The sequence below is a fragment of the Carex rostrata genome, chromosome 20, assembly GCF_964058835.1.
Source record: "Carex rostrata chromosome 20, lpCarRost1.2, whole genome shotgun sequence".
NCBI lineage: Eukaryota > Viridiplantae > Streptophyta > Magnoliopsida > Poales > Cyperaceae > Carex > Carex rostrata.
This window is the reverse complement of record NC_135937.1, coordinates 8,956,092-8,977,290: the sequence shown is the minus strand read 5'-3', so window position 1 is coordinate 8,977,290 and position 21,199 is coordinate 8,956,092. Positions and strand designations below refer to the sequence as shown.

The following is a 21,199-nucleotide window of genomic DNA, read 5'->3' as shown; positions in this document are numbered from 1 at the left end:
CCAACAATCAGATGCCCCCAGGACCAATGCTGCAACAACATGCATGGTCCAATAAAGGTCTTGTTCTTCTTCATGCAGGCTTGATTAAGACCCCTGTACAATGTTAGTGTTAACAACAGGTCTAGTGATGATATTTTTCATATTAAAAAATTTTAACAATAATTTCAAGTCACATACCTATACAAGCACGCCAGACTCGCAGCCCCCTAATTGTACTTGCTCGCATTGGGCAAATCGGCCAGTAATGGGAGATAGCACAACCGCACCTGATCTCCGTGTGAATCAGGGAACAACTTGCAAGTGATCATTTCCAGAATGTATGCACGCAGGTGTTAATCAATGGTGGCTTGTTATTTATTTTAATTAGAACATTTTTTAGAAGAAAACTTAAATTTTCTATAAATAAATAAGATAAAATTTAAGTACCTGAGAGGGACGACTACTAGGAGCTGGAAACTCCTTGAAGGCGACTCTCAGCTCAGCCAAGCTGATGATACCGGGGGAGATCTGGGTCTTTGCGCCTCTCTTCTTCTCTATCTGCAGCTGAGAGTGCGATATCCCCAGCAAATCCTGGCACAAGAACCTGAAATCCCCGTACTCAACACCCGTCACAGGCTCCCCGATAATATGTTGGGTTTTGACGGTTCAAACCCATTGATTAAGTCTGTTGGGGTTTTGACTGTTCAAACTCATTTATTTGCTTAAGATGCGGAAAGAACGTAAAACAAAATTTTACTTCTAACTTAAGCCAAGGATTAAACGGGGTATGTCAGGAAACTTTCCAATGCGGTCCACCTTTAGTATTCCTTTGGCATCACAACCCAATTTAATCATTTTACAGATCTACTCCAAGATTGATTTCTAAAACTTTAATCTACTTACCAATTAAATAGATTAATAAAACATATTTATACCTTGATTCCAAATTCTAATTGGAATGCAGCAGAGCGAGAAGAGCGATATCTGGGAATGACTCGTCTCGGAGTATCAGACGTCTGATACCTCTATCGGTTATCCACCAGGACTAACCGGAGAGCGGTTTATTTCTTTTGCCAGAAATACTATAAACCGTGAGATTCTGCAAAAAACACTATTCGTCGAAAAAGGTGTAATAACACTATTCACGAATTTTCAGTTATTCAGATTCACTAATAAGCAAAACTGAAATACCATGAAATTTGGGAAAATACTATTCATCGATCCCGTAAATCTACCAATCAACAATCCGCAAGATTATACGTCAACTACGTATAACTTTCTTTTCACAACTGAAACACTATTTGGGAGAGAAAACGAGAAAGAGAGAAAATACTGATTCGATTCGACACGAAATGATACGAGTGAATTAGTGATTTTCTCTCTACCCCTCCACCCTTATTTATAGGCATTTGTGGCGGTTGCCAAATTACCAAAATACCTCATGAATAGTAAGGAGGTTTCAAAGTGAAAAGACCAAAATACTCTCGGTGGATAAGAATGATGACATGTCATGTGGATAAGGATGACATGTAAAAAGACCAAAATGCCCTTGGCCCGAATTCAATTAATATCCATATAATTATTCTGAACAATTATATTTCTTGCGGTTTGTTGTTTCGGTAACTTTTATACAACGTAACGTGTACGTTTATAAATTAACCTTTGTTTTTGCTTGTCATCTTATATGACATTTATAATTTAATTATAACACGTATAATTAATTATAACCATCTTATTATTAATCATAATTAATTTATAATTAATCAACAAGATTCTCCGAGTAGCTCCTATATGGTGTGATCCAATAGGATCTGTGTTATGTTGGTAAATAGAATTAAAACTGTTTTAACTTCTATAATCATAGGAGGCACCTGTCAGAATGCACTATGACCATCCAATTACATAGATGATGCTGTACTGTACAATATCACGATCCAGTAAACTATTTTACTTGTGTCAATTCTTTCGTCTCATAGCTATTAGATCAGTTTCAAGGTAGGTGTGTGTCATCCTTGCAAACTTAATCTTTTCTTGATCTTAAGCAGATTATCAAATATAATTACTCTTGTAATTATACTTTATACTGCTAGCAGATAATCTTACTCTATCAAGGGGCCCAGTGATGCTATAGCTCGTACAAAATACGAGGAACAATAGTACTTTTGATAAACCATCACTTCCTCAGCTAAGCTATACATATGGAAGTGCTACCGTTATGACTGTTTTTTACGGACAGCGTTAGGTCACACTCACACATACACATCTCTTAGTAGGAACGATGAATACCTCATACTGTAGAACTTGACACTAAATGAAAACATTAATGACACGAACACAATTCTATTTAATGTTTCATTCGGGGTCTGTCAAATACCATGTTCCTAGAACATGTATCTATGTGATTAAAATGACATCTCGTGTCAATAGTTTGTAAAACTTAACCATCTTTTAATCCACATACTAACCTAGTAACGGCTAATTAGTGTTCCTGCTAATTACCTCGGCTAGTGACTTCTTAAGAATATATATCATCTTTATTATGGAGTTTCACAATTCCAGTCATGAAATCGAAATGATCCATAATTCAATAATACTCATGGCAACAAAATGATATATAATTAAACATCCAATTCATGAACAAAGTTTTATATGATAAATTATCGTATTATTGACTTCTAGATTATTACAAACTAACATAATAGTCATGCCCTACAAACAGCTGACATCATGTAGGGTGACTGTCATCTCAGCGTGGGGGAGATGGAATGAGTGGGTCTTGGGACACCATCGCTCAATGAGCCTAGAGCACAATCCCTCGTCGGCATTCTCCTCGGCCATCTAGGATAGCTGATACTATCCCATGGCACATAATGTCCCAGCATAGGCCATCTGGTACTTAAGCCACATCTTGTTGTGGCGTACCGTAATTGCATCTAGTCCCTAAATTAAAAAAAATGTCAGATCATTCAAATATTCATACAAATAAAATTAGAAATAAAATTATAATTTTATTAATAATATAAAACTTACCTCAGTGGTAGCCTCTAATATACGGTGCTCCACGTTCGGGTACCAGAGAAAGTCTAATACCCGATTAGTGCGGTGCTGGATGCCGGGGACCACAGATGTCAACGCCTCCTGGATGTACTGTGACATCCCAAACAGAGTGGGTATAGGGGCTGCACCTCGACTGGAAGAAGGTATGTCTCTTATAGATACCATGTTGTATTTAATATTCTGGTCTTATTAGGATTTGCAATAATATTTTGGTCTTAATTTTGGCAGCTACTTCAAATTTGGACCTAATTTACTTGGTCTGGTAAAAATAAATACTTTTGAAAAAATAAACTAATTATTTTGAGATATAACTAATTTTCGTACAATTCGATATTTATTTATGTCGATAACTAATTTTGGTCAATAACTAATAACTAAGTTTGATTCAATACGATATTTATTTTGGTCAATAACTAATAACTAAGTTTGATTCAATACGATATTTATTTTGGTCAATATCTAAATCACAAATTCTAAACCCTAAATCCTAAATCCTAAATACTAAACCCTAATCCTACTCCTAAACTAAAAATTGAAATTAGAAAGAAGAAGAAACTTACCCGATTCGAAGGGATTGAAAAATTTCTGAAATTGTGAGGAAATTCGGCACCAGCGACCCCTATTTATAGGGCCAGGGTGGCCGCATCCCCTAGAAGCGGCCATAGCCGCATCCTCTAGAAGTAGCCCAGAATAGGTGCCCGCTTTGTCTAGATGCGGCCACCTTTTAGGTGCCCGCTTCTAGAGAATGCGGCCATGACATATTTAAAATTTTCAGGAAAAAAAATGGTGTTTTAATTTATTATATTTCAGAATATGGTATATTTAAAAATTTTGGCAAAAAGACACTTTCTGTTTTATTTTATTTATATATATGAAACACTGAAGGATGCATACAGTTGCATTACACCAAAAAAAAAAAAAACTTCTAAACCATAGATAATTATTATCGATTGATTGAATAACTATTATTTAATAAGAACCTTTTCTGACAGAAATATTAGTGTAATTGTACACCTACCACAATATCTAATGAAATCAAACATGACTAAGTAGAAAACATTCCAATTTCTCATTATGTTTTAGTGTTTGAATAAAGATTTACAATCAACTTTGAGTGATCATAATCCAAATTATAAAATATATATGTTACCAAAAAAAATGTGTATGTCTAGCTTTCGGATATCATCCTTGATTTTATCGAATTGTTTTTTTTTTTTTTTTAAGGTTGGCTGAGAGCCAACATATATTAATCAAGAAAAAAGTTTATACACAAAAATGTAAAAAGATGAAAAGTAAATTATTTACATATCATGCCATATTTAGAATAATCTCTAACTAGCATCTAGGACCGTCAACAGTGAAACAAATTCCCCTGCCTGGTCAATATCACCTTTGTCTCTTGAGTCGTTAAATATGGCGCAACCACTGCATGATATCATTGGTCGTATCATCGATTAACAAATACACCAGTTTTTGTTTATTGGAGAAAAGCCTTCTATTTCGTTCACTCCAAATTGCCCAGCTTCCTGCAGCCCAGACAATTTTTCGCAGCATCCTCTCTCTTGGCATTAAGTTTGCCATGTCTATTAGCCATAGGTCTCTCGCGTCCGTTCGATTGCCCCACCTAATGTTATAGTGAGCACATAGCCCTCTCCAAAAAAAAGTCTTGCATAGTTACACTCCCACATGATGTGGTTTGTTGTTTCCATCCCGTTAAGGTGACACATGTGACAACCTGAAGCCACATTGCACCCTCTTATTTGTAAGATCTCTTGTGTCAAGATTTTATTTTCGAGCATTAGCCACAGGAATACCCGAACCTTCAATGGGACCCTCATTTTCCTAGGAATAGCCACAGGAATACCCGAACCTTTATCGAATTGTTATAATTGACTTAATAGTTTTTGTATATAAAAGTGATGTATTGGAGAATATCTCAAAATTTACTATTCCAATAAAATTGAAATAATAAACATAATTATAGTTGGTCAATTATCATGCATATATATCACTATTTCTTTAATTTCTTAAGTTTGCTTATATATATAGTATGTTAAATATGTAAAAGAAGTGCTGATCGAATATGCTATATAGTAAGCGTACGTTCTATATACTATATATGTATTTACATAATGTCTGTACAAATTTTGTACGATGTAAGAGAAAATTTAAAAGAAAAATTAAATATTTTTAAGTGCCAAATATAAAATTTGTCTCTCCTTCTCCTTCTCCTTCACCAAAAATAATATATCATAGTTTTAAGAGAATATAATATAATATTTCGTAGGTACAATTAACATGGGATGGGGCCATGGGGGTAGAAGAGCGCAATCACGTCGATATGCGTTAGATGCATGTCAATTCTTTCATCTTTAATTGTCTGTCTCAATCTTATTTGGAATCGATAGGTATCCCGCAATGCACAAGTCCATTTTTTTTTTAGGGAAATCTAAATTGCAATGACAAAACACATGCTGGGCGGGCGAGAGATCGAACAGCAAATTACAAATTATATATGTTACATGTTAACATTCTCCAACCTGATTGTTTATTGTAGAATAAATCTTGGCTAATTAAGTTGTACCATACGTCTAATACATATGAAAACGAATCTTACATCTCACCTAGTTCCGCATGAGTAGTGGTGGATTTAGAATTTTCATCAATAGTAGCAAAAAAATAACGAATCAGGTTTAAATAATTAATTAAGTTCAAACTCATTAGGTGATAGAGTAATAGATAAAAAATAATGATATAATTTGTAGTTTTCAATGCTCTGAATTCAAATTCTAATTAATTATCAATTCAAATTCAAAGAATTTATTCTAATTTTAACTCTAAATTTAACTAAAATTACATTTCAAAGAATTTATTCTAATTTTAACTCTAAATTTAAACTCAAATTACATTTCAAAGAATTTATTCTAATTTTAACTCTAAATTTAACTCAAATTACATATCAAAATTTAAAGAGAAGCAAAAACAAAAAACAAAAAACAAAAAAAAAAAGAACAACGTTGGTCCAGATCTAGATCTCCATAAAATTTCGAATGCTCCACTTAGAGTAGGCCTGTTAAACGAGCCGGGCCGGCTCATGGGCTTTGAGCTGGGCTCTTAAACGAGTCAAATTGAGCTGAGCTCAATTCGAGTTAAGCCCGAACTCGGCTCGAACTCGAAATAGAACATCCTTTCCCTAATCGATCCGATCCGAGCCGGGCCGCCCATTGGGTCGAACCATCGCTCTGTTTCTCTTTCGCTTTCATTCGTTTCGCTAGGAGTAGCTCCGTTTCTCTTCTTCTTCTCCAGTTTCCATCGCTCTCGTCGCTCCGCTAGGAGAAGCTCCGTCAGTCTCTCGCTCGGTGCGCTCTCTCTCTCTCTCTCTCTCTGATTTGTTTCAATTGAAAACAAAATCTGTTGTAACTTATAAAAAAATTGATACTGAAAACAAAATCTCTCTCTGATACTTTTATTTTGTGGGTCTCGGTGCTTTTATTTTGTGGGTCTTGTTAAATTGAAAAAAAAATCTCTATCTCTGATACTGGTAGGCCACCGACTTGGAATGGTGTCGACTGGATGTGCATTTTATATGAGTTTCTTGCTTTTATTGTCCGTACACCTTTTCCTTGTTCTTCTTTTGTATTTATCTCTGTCTAAGTCTGTATTGCATCTCTGATGGATTTCTGTATCAGTGCATTAATGATTTATTTTATTAAGGTGGTCTCTCCTATTAGCAAATTAAGCCTTGATTAACCATGGATTAAGCTTCACTGTTCCATAGAGACTTTGTTGAGGCCAGTGTTGTCTCACCTAACCTATTTTTTTCACTTATGACATGAGGCTCAATCAAGCTTTGGTTTAGTTCTCGTTTTATTATCCATATACAATTAAACACCAAATAAGCCCATGTAACAATCGGTCCATAGTTTCCAAATTTATTTTGCAGAGCTCTTTGCTATTCTAGCCATGAAATACTAACTACTGTTATGTTGTTTTGTAAATAGATGATTATGATCAGCGTATCAATGAAGCCATAAATCAAGCAAAGTAAGTTCCTAAATTGAGTTTCTTGCTTGTTGTGATGCGTGTATATTGTTTTGGTGGTTCTGGGTTTATCAGTATATGGCTGTCCCTGTTCCAAATTCAGACCTTGAGAAATAAGTTCTGGGTTTATCAGTATACCGATGAATAATTAAAGGGGTTTGAGGCTGAATCAAGTGCTCAGGGAGGTCATTCAGAACATTTAAAAGGTTTCAATGGTTACAGAGGCTACAATTCAACCTGAACCAGGTTCTGGTCAAGCTCAGGTCACATGACCATGCATTTTCAGATCTGTCTGATCCATTTGCTCATGAATTTTGTACATGGGTTGTAAATTTTGTTTTACGGAACCAAAGAGACATGGATTAAGGGCTTGTATACCAATTTTTACCATTTTAGAGATTTTATTTACATTTTTAGGAATTTTTCTCCTGTCAGGGGCATGGACTGTCATTTCGACATGAAAATTCAGAATTCTCTCATTTTTAAATATGAACTTTGAAAATTCATAACTTTGTGTAGAAAAATCAGAAAAATGCAAAGTTTGAGTCCATTTCATGTATTTTTCAATGCTTTATCTGACTGTGGAATTGGTTTTGCAATTTAGTCCTTCAATTTGTCAGTATCAGCTGATTTGTCAGCAGAGGTCAAAATAATGCTTTTCATTGCATTTCATTGTGACAGTAGCACTTCATGGTGCATGTGTGGCTGAGTATCATACATAGGCATTGTCTAGGACTGGTTAAGGGTATTTTATACCTATGCAAAGACGATATAGTGTGAAAGATCATGCGTTTGAAATTCAGATGAAAAATCTCCTTGTAGATATTAAATAGTTTGATGGCTTAACCTCTAATATTTACTGAAAAAATAACATAATTGGAATTAACTTCAACCACATTTTCTGTTCATGTACATTAGTTATAGTTTGGTCACCTACAGAGCAAGGAATTTGTAATGAATTGAGTTACAAAAGCAGCAAGCACCGCATCAATATACACAAAACCAGAATTTATTTTGAAAGAATTACAGAAGTTATTGGGATAGTGCCATAGCCGGACAAAAGAGGTGGTGAGACAGACATGCCTTTGAAATATATTACAGTTAATTAAGTTTGAGCCGAGTTTTGGGTTTGAGTCGAGTTCGGGCCGAGCCTAAAGAGTCCAATGGACCGAGCCGAGTTTGGGCCGAGCCTAAAGAGTCTAATGGACCGAGCCGAGTTGGGCTTTATTCTTCAAAGTTGAGTCGAGCCGAGTCGGGTTCTAATGAAAGAATAATGAATGGGCCGGGCCGAGTTTTGAGCGAGTTACCGCTCATTAGCAGGCCTAACTTAGAGTCCGCCCAGCACATGAGACATCTAAAAAAAAGAATGTCGGAATTAATTGAAGCTCTTATATGAGAACAAAATATATATTGGCTAAGCTAGAAAATCATTATTAAATTTGTTAATTACTACTCAGATATGACATATATAATTTTTGTTTTTTGATAAATTGACGGGACAACAAATAATTTAAATTAAAGTTATGGCAGTTTTTTTTTTTTTATGATAGTCAAACAAACAGAATTTGATCAATTTGATGTGAACTATATTTAAATGATAGAAAATTGATGCAATTATAGTTTTTTTTTTTAATTTAGCAGTTGCCACAATTAATAAATAGATAATTATTGCGTGCAAGCAACTTTTATGTATATCCATTTGGTATTTTGAAAAAAAAAAAAAAAACTGTTGAAGTTATAAAATTTTAAATTGCATAAGATGGGTTCTTTATTTTATAGCGTATATATCAAAATTTGGAATGATTTGAGAGGTACTTAGTCTTTTATCAATTATATTTTTTTTAATAATAGAGTAGTAATTTTTATGATAGATGACCAATCAAATTCTAAATTGTCTGACATTAAAAATACGGCTTATAATTGATAACACAACGGCAATTTAATTTAGTTATTAAATTTGATTGATTTTGACGATACATCAAATAGATGTACTATAAAAATACGCCTTATAATTGATAACACAACGGCAATTTAATTTCCTAGTTCCTACCCGTTACATAGAGTCATAGAGATAGAGTGCCGCTGGAGCCCGTACGCATTTGACAGTGGAATTGGTAGTGGGCCAATAGTAGGCAAGATATGTTTGTATAATATGGGCCTAAATATTAATCTCATTTTACTAAAAGCCCATCCCCCATTCCCATCTCTACAATCTAGTAGTAGACTCGGCGGATTTCCCAATGCTCCCCAGTTTCCCCTCGTAAATTCACTCAATTCTCCTTTCTCTCCAAAAATATTTCATTTGATAATGGAGGTTTCTATCGGATCGCCTCCCATTTCACACCGCAATCTGCCATTTTGTCGGATTTTGACCAAAGGAGTTCAATCTACGACGAACTATGGTGTTCTTCGCCCTACTCAATCTCCTATTCGCTCCAATTCATTTCAGGTCGGTCGGATCTAAGATTTCAAAATGCTATTTAAGGTGTTCATTTCAGTGGATTTCTGTGTTGTGTTGTGTTGAACAATTTGGTTACTATAATATGACTTATTACATATCTATTCAGATTTCAGTATGAGTATATTGAAACAGTTTACAATATATTCTGTTTAAGTGTACAGCAGGCAGCAGCCTCCTCACTCCTCGGAATTTAAAAGTCTTCCAGTACCACCTATTTCGCTATATCTCCATCCTTTAACTTTAATTAAATCATAAATAACATCACTTACCTCAGTAGTTTACAGTTCAAACAAAAGGACAAAAACAACACAAAACCTAAGTGTATATGTTCTGGCATAAAATCAGTTTTAACAAGAGATATTAAAATCCAGTACACCGCATCTTTTGTGCTAGCAGGTATGGCAAAAAAATAAAAAAATTTCCTCTTGTTCTCATCCTCTCTTAGGAGCGACTTTTCATTCTTTTAATGTGTTTTTATTTTGACAGGTGAGAGCTAGCTTGATAAATGGCATCCAAAGAAGCAAAAGCAGCCTTGAATCATTGTTCTGCTATGACAAACCAGTACCAGAAGAAAAGATAGAGAAACCGGTTGGTACATCTCTGAGCAAAAAGGAGATCGGAAACAAGCCCCCCTGTACCAACTGTCATGTCAAGGGGGCAGTCCTTTGTACAACCTGTAATGGGTCGGGTCTGTATGTTGACTCAATCCTTGAAAGCCAAGGCATCATTGTCAAGGTTCGATGTCTAGGTAAGAACTGAAACCCTAAACCCTAACCCCAAACCAAAAATAATTAATAAAGGAAAGTATAAATAATTTTGTGCTCAAGTTTGTGTGTTTGTTTATTTTATTGCTAATGCTAATGCTGGGCTATTTTAGAGAACACTTGATGTTTAAACATTACACTGGAAAAATCTTGAACCTTATCAATTTGGGTGACTGGAGGTTCGGGACAACTGTACCAGCATGTACATGCATATACCTACAAATGCCACACATGTTTCAAACCCATTGTTAGATGAGAAATCTTTTATTATGTTTTCTTTTGATATACCTGTTCTAAGTGCAATTTGGTGGACCTATAAAATTGTTTCAACTAAGAACTACCCAAATATGAAAATGAGTTGAGACCTCTTAGAAATTTAATCCTACTGATAACTTGTGTCGATAGTAACTTACGCAAGTTGGGATCACTAGATATTCAAACTCATGCAGGTTGATACCATTTTTATTCTAATAAATGTTTAGCAAAGATACTGTCTACTGTACTGAAACACTGAGCTTTGATCAGGTCTAGAACTAGTAAATACCAGGTGATACCAGAGGTCTATTACCCCAAAATGCATTAAGTGGTAATTTAAAATTCTGTTTAACCAAACCTGCCACATCTGACTTGTCAGTGTCAAATTACTAGTGTGCAGAGAGGCAAAACTAACTTTTTTTAACAATTTAATATTCCTTTTAATTTGCATCATATATTCTGTTATGTTAATTTAACCTTATTTGTCATTTCAGGATGCGGTGGCACAGGAAACATTATGTGCTCAAAGTGTGGTGGCCGTGGCCACATGGGATCTGACTAAGATGTTCTTTCAAGTCCTCCTCTGTCCTCTTTTGTAATTTCCTGTTTGGTGAGGTTTTATTTTTAAGGAAACTAACAATGTATAATTTGCAATTAGTATATAAAATAATTTAAATATCAAAACTCTTCCTTGATTTCTTATCAATCTGGTTTAATTATTAGTTTAACCCGGCAGAGGGGAGTTACTTGGGGAAGCAGGTTAGGATTTGAACTGATTGGTAGCAAGATTTTTCAAATTCACTATGAAATCCAACCTAATTCCTTTCAAATATTGGCTTGCTTAATTTGCACTCAAACAGTATTGTAAGCAAAAGTGTTGGCTGATATCTGCATATCGTCTCTTTGCCTTGTTGCCAAAACAAAAATGTGTCACATAATTAGTATGTGAAGGTTGAAGACAAGTTTACCAGGGTCCATAGATGATAGTGGCTTGCACGTCTCACTAATAAGATATATTACATCATTTTCACATTACTTGAAGTATCCAATTTGCACTTGCACCTTTCCGGGTGGACTTTCATTGATGAAACTGCACATTATATTATATTTAATTTGGTACGGCTAAAATATCATGTTTGTCTTTTGGAAATAACACTTATTTAGCCCATGTCTTACTCTTGAATTAGAAAAAAAATCATCAATGGCTTTTGTCAACTAGATAACAATTAAAATTCCACTTGTTTCAATATTATTATAGGAATATGAAATGAATATAGCGATACTTGTCAATATAATACCTCAAAAATCGCATGAAGATTGACTCAGATGAAGTCATTGCATCTATGCCTCAAAAATCTACAGAAAAGGAAAAAAGTAGGAGAAATCAAAAACCCTTGACCAAGCGCTCTAGCTAGAAACTAGAAAAATACTACTTGGTCAACTTCTATCCCCCTTTTTCCATGTCAAATGTCCTTTCTTATCCTAACTATAATTACTAGCGGTAAATTTACAACAACAACAACAAAAAAGAACAAAAAAGAGAAAGAAAAGTACAAAGAATTCACAGTTCAACCAAAAATGCCCGTAAAAATTCACTTCTTCATGCCCTCTCACATTGTTTCTCCCTCTGGTTTTCTTTCCTAGATGTTAGTATGAGTTTGATCTCCTCTTCCTAACTCGCGTAGCCGTTCGTGTATGCAAGAACCCAGCTGTTGATTGAGGGGGTCCTCTGCAAAAACTACATGGAACGCAGCCACACATGCCTGTGGCCATGCCATCGCTACCCTAGTCTGTCATTTTCAATTTAAAAATAAATAAAAAAATAACATTTAGAGAAAGCATGATAGAAGAAACAAAAAGCAATGATAATTCGCAAATAAAGGCACTTAAGCGGGAGCCACAGAAAAAATTAAAAGTGATGGACACCTTCGCTCTTTTCTTTGTTCACAATTTATGATTAGTTTACTAGAAACAAAAGTTGTTAAACTCTTTTTTGTTTTCGTCACGACTAAAGATATATATATATATATATATATATATATATAGCATTAATTTATTATCCTCTTTTGCTTTTGTATATTCTAAATTAATTAATTAGTAAATGAGAAAAAGAAATGGACATGTTATGATGTTACTGTACCATGAAGTAACCGATGAGGAAGGCATATATTGTAGCTGCAATGAAATACTCCTGGTTTACAAGCAGAACCCACGGCCCGGCTGTCAGGGCTGCTACCGATCCCCCAGTTGTACCCCACATGAAGCAAATCGGACCCGTCAGATCATTGTCTAGCAGCCGCCCCATGCCTTGTTTAATAAACATCTCCCACACATCCCTCGATGCTGTGCCAAAGGACTTACCATAAGCCGCCACATGCACCAGGCCCCACCTGTTGCCCCGCCCAACCATCTGATCTGCCACACCTGAAAAACAACTTGTGCACGAGAAAAGGAATTCGTCCGACCCACCTGCCAGTACATCCATTGCCCGTGCGGCCCCACGTGTGGCACCCACCACCGGTGCTACTGCAGCGCCAAGGCATACATCACCAAATGCCCATGTCATGGCTTGACGGAAAGCAGGTCCCACAGAACCGTTATCACCGAGAATGAGCTGTGCATGTGCAAGGCTTGCTATTGCCACATGCACCACGTACTTTATTACGTGCATGGTCCAAGAAAGGCTTAGGAGAAGCGCAACCATGTACAATGGTCCGAACTGTGATTCTCTGTCCTCGACCACCCCCCCAGCTCCAAGAATCCAAAGGATAGCATAGATGGACCCCACAAGCAGAGAGAGAGACATGTAGCTCAGGACGCCAACCAGTACTCTGGTATTGGCAACTGCAATTGAGAGAATCTCATATGCATGGGGAAGCCTTGGCGTGATCCAACATGCATAAAGTGCTTGTGTGATAGCTATGGCTAGAAAGATGACTGCAAAACCTAGGCTAGTGCCGGTACCGCCAGACAAGAGAAGCACAGCGACTCCACATGTCAGAAGAGGGGAGAGGCGGATGGACGTCTTGATGGATAATGACGGGCGTCTAATGGAAAATGAAAGGAAAAATATGGAAGCGAGGTAGGAGGTGGCGATGGAGGCAAGGAGGGGAAGGTACCAATCAGCAGGGTCGAAAGCATGGGTCCGGTGGATTGATCCGTGCACAGAGAGGAAGATGACAAGGATGGTGAAAATGAGGAGGTGGATGAAGAAGAGGAATTTTGCGGCATTTGCGGTGAAACTGGTGGCTGGAGGAGGAGGAGGAGGAGGAGTAGTCATGGTGAAATTTGGTGGAATATGCAGAGCTGTCGGAGTTGGTACTTGAAACACTACCTGAAAATGAAAATGTCCATGCTTAATTAATTCAAGATAAATTAATAAAAAGTTATTATGGCTTTATGGAGAAAATACACTGTGTTTCAGGATGGAGTAGCTAGAATTGATCAAATACAAATTTAATTGCTAAAACAGTGCCACTTAATTAAATTAATTTCCTTCAAAAATATTTATGATAAAAATGCCCTTAATTAATAAGGGAAGAATTTAATGGAGTATCAAAATCAGTGATCGGAAAGGAAATAAATAGAGCAATGAGCATAGGAAACATCATTGATTATTTGAATGTCACGTTCCCTCTATTTATTATTGTAAATTCAGAAAGAAATTTACTTCCGATTAGATGTACCTAATTAAAGATGCAATTTGACATTTGTTACATATCATATATGGGATGTTCGAAATAATTACTGATTTTTATTGCTTATTTGTTTAGGTATACTAATTAAACTAAATTTTAGGAATATGATATTCAATTGGATAATATATTGGCAGTTATATATAAAGTCAAAATTAACCTAACCCACAAACACCCAATTAATTATATTATATATATATGTATGTATGTATGTATGTATGTATAACAAAGTGAAATAGACAAGCATGCAATTTGAGTCGGTAAAAATATAATCACATAATAATGAACTAAACCCTATTGACCCCAAATTCCAGGGAAGGTTTGGTAAAGAGAACTCTAATTCCTTTTCTCAAGAAAAGAAAAAAAAAACTATAACCCTATTTCTATCCATATTATGATTTCGAGTAATGTAAAAAAAATCTGAGTTTAAAATTTTGGCTTAATACCATAATTAACCAAACCAGGATTGCTCAAAAAGGCAAAGAAACAAATGGAATAAGACATGGCCTGGTAAATGAAAAGAATTGAATTTAGACTGGAATTTGCAACTCCATCTCCATTGAAGCAAGATAGCAACCGCAAAAGATTCAATCTTTACAACAACTTGGGGATACAAAAACTCGACGCAAGAGAAATATAGAAGAAAATATATATATAGGAAAAATCTACTCACATGAGTTGGCGTGACCTGATTGCTTCTCGCACCATTGCTTATCCTTCGATTCTCCATTGGAGACCTCTTTATCTCTCTCTCTTAGCTTTCTCTGGTTCTCTTTCGTTTTGCTCTCTTTTCTCTTTTCTCTTTTCTTTTGGGTGCTTTGAACCTTGAAGGATAGTAGTAAATATAATTTAATAGCTTCCAAGGGAAGACGAGGAACGGTTTGAACTGGAGGTGTCCAGCAAGGGGGAGATTCAGAGACTGAGTAGAATGAGATATGTATGAGTCGTCAGTTTTAATCTGGCACGAATCTCCAAACGAACCTCCTATCTTTATAATTTATAGGAGGCACCGCACCGCACGTATTACTTATGATTCGGTTTGGTTCGGTTGAGAGCTCTGCTGAACTTAACCAACTCCGACCCGACATAAATCACAATTGACAAATTACACGACTCATGTGATGTCACCGTTGGTGGTCCCACTCTCCAGTCTAATATTTATATATGTCATTGTCAACGACGAAAAATGAACCGGAAACTTGGGTATTTTGTTTGTTTGTTGCGCTTGCGCCTTCCTTGGTAGCTAGAACCACATGGAATCTATTATTTATGAAGTTCAATATTCATTTGAGTCGGTATATTTAATATTTTACATTTAAATATACTGTTTAAATAATATTCATTTCGCCATGCTCTTTTTAAAACTGTGTCAAGTTTTTTTAAATTATTTAATAGGACGACGACCGCAGCTCACGAGAAACAATGAGCTCCTCCAGTTGCACAATTAATAAACCAAATCAACGAGCGGTGGACAAATTATTTAAACAGTATCGGATCGAGTCCTCTGATCCTCTCTACTCTACTGGGCACAGTTCAGTTCATGGATTTGGTCCAGTTTTAGTGAAGGGCCCATATCAGCCCAAAACAGTAATCATTCAATGAGTCTTAACCAACGGCTACTCTCTCCAACTAAAAAACTACATAGTTGTTGTATTGTACAGAATAAATTAAAAACAAAACAAAACAAAAATCAGCATTTGTCGTACCAGCCGACAATGTTCAGTTGAGTGTTTTCAACTTTAATATTTATATACCTCGATGAAGCGTGTACCGGCCTTTCTTATCAATTTGGCTTAACAGTGCACCAAAGGCTGAGAGTAAGAGGTGCCTCTGTCAGAAGGCCAGAAACCATGTGACATCTTCTTCCTTTGTGTCATTGTGTGTGAGAGCACGTACCTCTGCCCTCTGATCTCGAATTTGGCTACTCTCCCTTGTTCTACGAATGTTTTTTTTTTTTAAACTCAACTGACAGGGGCTGTCAGGAATATATTAAGCTTAACGGGTCCAGCATCCGATTACAAGAAAAACACCTCAAATCACCTAAGACCCCTCATAAAAATCGGAAATAACAACAGGAAATTACAACTTATAACAGCTAGCACCGGTTATTCATTTATTTCTCTCTCTGTACCAGTGACAACCCCACTGGTACCTTCCGCTGCAGCAGTGGCTGTGCCAGAGACAGCTCCGCTGGTACCGGCCGATGCAGCTGCCACTGTACCAGTAACCATTCGGCTGGTACCCTTACCCCGGCAGTACTTGTTCCATAGCGTGGATTCCTGAATGATCCAATCCGCCATTAAACTGGGATGATTCGTCTTTTGCTGGAAGTTTTCCAAATAGACCACAATGTTGATACCAGTATCGTGATCTTCCTCTTCACAGCTCCAATGGCAGTAACCTTGCGCCACATTTCCTGTACCAAGTCGCCCTCAAAGGAAAAGGCGATGCCTTTCCTCCTCTTGATTTCCTGTTCTACGAATGTTGAAGAGAGTTTTACCAACTTATTTACCTCAAAAACTTGTTTCAACATTCAAGTCAAAAGCTAATTATTATATGTGTGCAACTGCACCATGAAAAAAAGCAAAATGAAATGAAAGGTAAAGGAGTCATAAATAATTCTTGTATGCAACACAATTAAGAGAATGGATCTCCAAAATTAAAAACCCTACTCTCTACCAATTTATGCTGAATTACTATTACATCTTGAAAACTCTCACACTGGAGCACACAGTATAACTCATTGCCATCTCATGTGCAAATGGATACCATAAAAATCAACCACAAGCCACCAATACCAACTTAATGCGCTATGTACTATGTCTATGTATCTGTAGAGGGAAGAAAATTAAAATTAAATATGCAGGCACAGCAATGAATCAAAAACCATAAGTGACGAGTACTCTTTCTTCAAATTGTAAAAAGAAAAGTAGGAAACTTCACAAATTAATATCTGGATCCAGAAATTAATAAGTGACGAGTACTCTTTCTTCAAATTGTAAAAAAAAAAAAAAAAGTAGGAAACACTTCACAAAAAATTAATATCTGGATCATAATGAAAATTGATCAGTATATTTTTTTTGAAATGTTAATTAAATTAAGCTAAACCAACCAAAAGCAAGGTTTAGTTTATTAATAACACAGAACCAAACTGATTGGGCCTGTTATCTCAGACCCTTTATCCCTTAATTATCACTAACTCGGTAAATACTAAATTCAATTACAGAAAAACAACTTAAATCAAATTCTAAATCCAAACACCCACCAGCAAGTGGGCCATATGCCTCCTACAGAATCCGGTCGGACAGTGATGGCAGCCGTCTGAAAAAATTGAATGGAAGGGATGGCATGTCACATCTAAATCGCGGATGCCTCAGATAATAGAACCCCATCAGAACAACCAAAATCTTGAATGGTACCATATAACAGATCAATGATATCAGGAAACAAAATAAGGTGAACAACCCAGTGGCACGTGGGTCCCGCCAGTTCAGTATAGCCTCAAACCTCTCCCCCTGTGCTGCCACATCACCAAGCAATGTCTGTGCCCGGCCAGCCACAGCTCGGATTCTGTCATACCGTACCCTTACCACATCAGCAGGCCGACTAGAAGGAAACCCATCAAACTCTTCATCTAGCTCATCAGGCCCCACTGAATCAACATGGGACAGCCGTGGATCCATGCCATTTGGCTCCCTCACCCGGTACCGGTAGCGCCATACCAGCACAAAGAACAGGTACAGAAACAAGGTTGAAAGGATCATTTGTGGACAGAACACAATAATCAACAGCAGAATGTGCACTAGAGCAGTTGTTGGGGGGTGGGTCCACATACGCACTCCATGGACCCACTTCACAAGCCCAGCCACACCAGACAAGCAACGGACAACACGGAACCAGTTAGCCTTGCTCCGACGCATGCTCCAGTTATATGCATCAGTTTCTAAAAGGTAGTGCACCACCTCGGGTCCTAGAGGTGGCTCTGACCGAGCCAACCTGGCTGAAACAATCCGCATAGCAGTGTGTCGTAGCATATCTTGCTGTGCAGGCCCCAGGGGCTTCACATAGTGCATACGGGGCAGCAATGGGTTGGTGTATGACTGGAGCAGGGTTAGCCATGAGGGGCAGCTGAAACGGATTGCAAGTTCGATTTCCCCCATCTTCCTTGCTCCTATCGGGTGTACTGCTGTTAATGGATATGTGTTGATATAAACCCGATTTGTGTCAAGGGTTGACAACCGGATACGGACCTTACCAATTCGCACATCTCTGCCCGGTTCAGTTTGCTTGTGCCGTACATTGTCAAATACCGCGATAGTCAAGACAGTGCACGGATCAAACACATCCCACGCATACTGCTCATTCCAACGGGGGTTGAACTGGTCAATAATGGTACGGGTCCGAGCCCATTTGGGCCCATACTTCAAAACCACATAAGCATCAGTTGACCCACTTGACCCATCCTTCGAGACCTTCATTGGTACCAAACTAGAGGCTCCACGAACACCGACTTCCAACAACCCAATAGGCGGCTTCGACAGCTGTTTTGATGCTGCACGCACATCACTGGCCACTTGCACGGCTTCATCAAGAACATGATACCCACCTTCCAAACAGACCCGCACATGGACTCTACCTGCATACGGCCGGGCCTCGTCACCAATCAAATTCAACCACCGTGGTGGCGGTTCAACCCGATCATCAACACGTCTGTGGACAGATGAGAGTGGAACCTTGGCTTGGCCCACAGGTTGGCCCGCGGTAATATCCTCTACAACAATTGTAAGGTATGGATCAAATGGCTCAGCTGCAACAAATAACAAATCCTCATTCCAACAAGGGTTACCCGAATTGCTAGCTGAAGCACCTCCTAATATGACCCGACCTGTTTTGAAAGCTTGAGCCCCAAGTTGCCCTTTGACATATAACTCTGTACCAGCAGCAGGCCGCGACTTAGACTCTGGTAGTGGAGGCAACCTCAGATCCTGTGTCTGAATCACACTAAGTCTTAAGTACCAGAGCTTAGGAGAGAGATATGCCTTACAACGGGTATGAGTATTAAACCCGCCAGAATCGGATTGCCATGCCTCCTGAAATGACTCGTCAACCTGGGTACCGATCCAGACGGCTAACATGACATCACAACCCTCTGAGCCCTCACCGGTGCCCTCCAGCGTGTACCACTGTGGCGCAAGCGGACTGTCTGGCGGGGAACGTTTGGGGATTTCTTGCAAATCAAAGGCAACAGTGCCAAGACTCACATGTTCAGCCGGTTTGTCTCCCTCGCCTTTTTTCTCTTCATGTACTGACACTTCCAATGAGGTGGCAGTTAGGCTTGCCTTGTGGAATGCGAACACCTGGTCCCATTCACCAGATGGAATAGTTCGAGTACTTACTGTCTGGCTACCGACCACCAGCTTTGAATAAACCGGCTTATCACCGGAGAGCTTTGCCTTCAGTAAACGCACAAAAAGGTATGGTATCCGTTCTACCAGGTCATATGATCCCACCTTTACGTTGTGGTCACCAGCCGTGTGAGGTTTGATTTCCAAGTCACCGCTGTACTGTTGGAGCTCCTTGACTGGGGTGGGGGGTGCCGGTGTGGTTATTATCTCTTTCGGCTTTTCTTCTTCCTTCTTCTCTGCATTTTTTGGTTTCTCTTTCTCAGGTGTTTTCTTCTCTTCTTCTTTCTTCCCTTTGTCCTCCTTTTTCTCTTCTTTCTTCTCCTTCTCTTCCTTTTTTGCCTCCACTTCTTTCTTCTCTTCCTTCTTTTCTTCTTTTTTCTCTTCTACTAATTTCTTCTCTTCCCCTTTCTTCTCATCCGTACCTGTACCTGTACCAGTACCGGTACTGGTATCGGTCACTGGTTCATCTACATACCAAATCTTCAACCCAATTTCACCCTTAATTTGTGAGAAAACGCTTCTTTTCTCTAACGGGTAATAAACTAAGGCCTCAGAGCCAGCTTTAGCAAAAGCTGAGCCAGTAATCTTTACCTTTCCTAAAAATTTGCCCTTTCTACCCATTGTCTTATCATTGTACACATTCAATTCAAGAGTCTCACCGGGCATCAAATCGAGGTCATGAACAGAGAACTCGAGCTGTTCATCCCAGGTCGGATTCAGGTCCCTGGACTTGGTCTTTGTGCGCCGTCTCTGGCCATCAAAATCCACTACAACATAGGCGCTTGCTGTTCCTTGACCATCTTTTGGCATGAGATTTCTGGCATTGCACACCTCGACTATGAGGCGGCGGCTGGACGGATCCGCCATGAACGGAGCTCTCTCGGGAGAGAAGATGAAAGCAAATCTCAGAGAAAGAGAGAGATTTTGAATGCAGAGAGAAAGAAAGAGAGGCAAAGAGTTCGGAGAAATTAATTAAGAAATGAATAAATTCCCTCCCGACCGTTTGAGAACTTTTTAGAGAGAGAAGGTTAGTGGTATGCCAAGCGCTGGGGCACAGTTGCTTATATAAAACAAGAGGTAAATATACACAATCATACCTAAACTTCAATATAATATCAATTTCTGCGGACGTTATTTTCCTACATATGTTTACAATAATTATGTGCATTAATAGCACTCATTAGGAGTACAGTATACTTAGTCAAATGATGACAATAGTGTGATAATTCAAAAAATATATAGAGATATTGTAATAAATATGTACATTAATAACACTTACAAACAAAAATTAAGAGTATATTTGACTAATTCAAATGATGATGATGATGAAAGTGTGATAATTGAAAAAAAAAAATAGATATGCTGAAAATATTGTATTTTCTTCAATCCTAGTATACTATTTCTATATCTCTTACAAAAAAAGAAACCATACAGTGAAATTACATCCTAAAAAGTTTATATATGATATAACTTAAGAAAATAATCAAATATTAATTAAAAGTAAAAGAAGGCAAAAACTTGAGGAGGGTTCAAATGCCTCCA

At 37.7% G+C, this 21,199-nt stretch overlaps 3 protein-coding genes across 3 annotated transcripts; 1 reads left to right on the top strand and 2 right to left on the bottom strand.

Moving 5' to 3' along the window:
- Positions 1-9,367: 9,367 nt before the first annotated feature.
- On the top strand, positions 9,368-11,241 carry LOC144572571 (DnaJ/Hsp40 cysteine-rich domain superfamily protein). The gene is made up of 3 exons (XM_078322195.1): positions 9,368-9,526; positions 10,025-10,286; positions 11,052-11,241. The coding sequence occupies exons 1-3, from the start codon at positions 9,386-9,388 to the stop codon at positions 11,117-11,119; spliced, it is 471 nt and encodes a 156-aa protein (XP_078178321.1). The 5' UTR covers positions 9,368-9,385; the 3' UTR covers positions 11,120-11,241.
- A 942-nt stretch (positions 11,242-12,183) lies between these two features.
- Positions 12,184-15,081, bottom strand: LOC144572570 (protein PNS1-like). Its single transcript, XM_078322194.1, has 3 exons — positions 14,926-15,081; positions 12,698-13,891; positions 12,184-12,347 (listed from the first exon to the last, which is right to left on the bottom strand). Exons 1-3 carry the CDS (start codon positions 14,980-14,982, stop codon positions 12,198-12,200), a joined length of 1,401 nt encoding a protein of 466 aa, XP_078178320.1. The 5' UTR covers positions 14,983-15,081; the 3' UTR covers positions 12,184-12,197.
- A 2,209-nt stretch (positions 15,082-17,290) lies between these two features.
- On the bottom strand, positions 17,291-20,703 carry LOC144572197 (C2 calcium/lipid-binding plant phosphoribosyltransferase family protein). Its single transcript, XM_078321655.1, has one exon. It carries the CDS (start codon positions 20,522-20,524, stop codon positions 17,540-17,542), a length of 2,985 nt encoding a protein of 994 aa, XP_078177781.1. The 5' UTR covers positions 20,525-20,703; the 3' UTR covers positions 17,291-17,539.
- Between the last annotated feature and the right edge of the window lie 496 nt (positions 20,704-21,199).

Excerpts from the sequence above, each read along its gene's own strand:
- LOC144572571 (XM_078322195.1), top strand. The coding sequence starts at position 9,386 with ATGGAGGTTTCTATCGGATCGCCTCCCATTTCACACCGCAATCTGCCA. Across the intron at positions 9,527-10,024 it reads TTCGCTCCAATTCATTTCAG|GTGAGAGCTAGCTTGATAAA; the intron begins GTCGGTCGGATC and ends TTATTTTGACAG. Across the intron at positions 10,287-11,051 it reads TGTCAAGGTTCGATGTCTAG|GATGCGGTGGCACAGGAAAC; the intron begins GTAAGAACTGAA and ends TTGTCATTTCAG.
- LOC144572570 (XM_078322194.1), bottom strand. The coding sequence starts at position 14,982 with ATGGAGAATCGAAGGATAAGCAATGGTGCGAGAAGCAATCAGGTCACG. Across the intron at positions 13,892-14,925 it reads ATCAGGTCACGCCAACTCAT|GTAGTGTTTCAAGTACCAAC; the intron begins GTGAGTAGATTT and ends TTTCATTTTCAG. Across the intron at positions 12,348-12,697 it reads TCCTCATCGGTTACTTCATG|ACTAGGGTAGCGATGGCATG; the intron begins GTACAGTAACAT and ends TGAAAATGACAG.
- LOC144572197 (XM_078321655.1), bottom strand. The coding sequence starts at position 20,524 with ATGGCGGATCCGTCCAGCCGCCGCCTCATAGTCGAGGTGTGCAATGCC.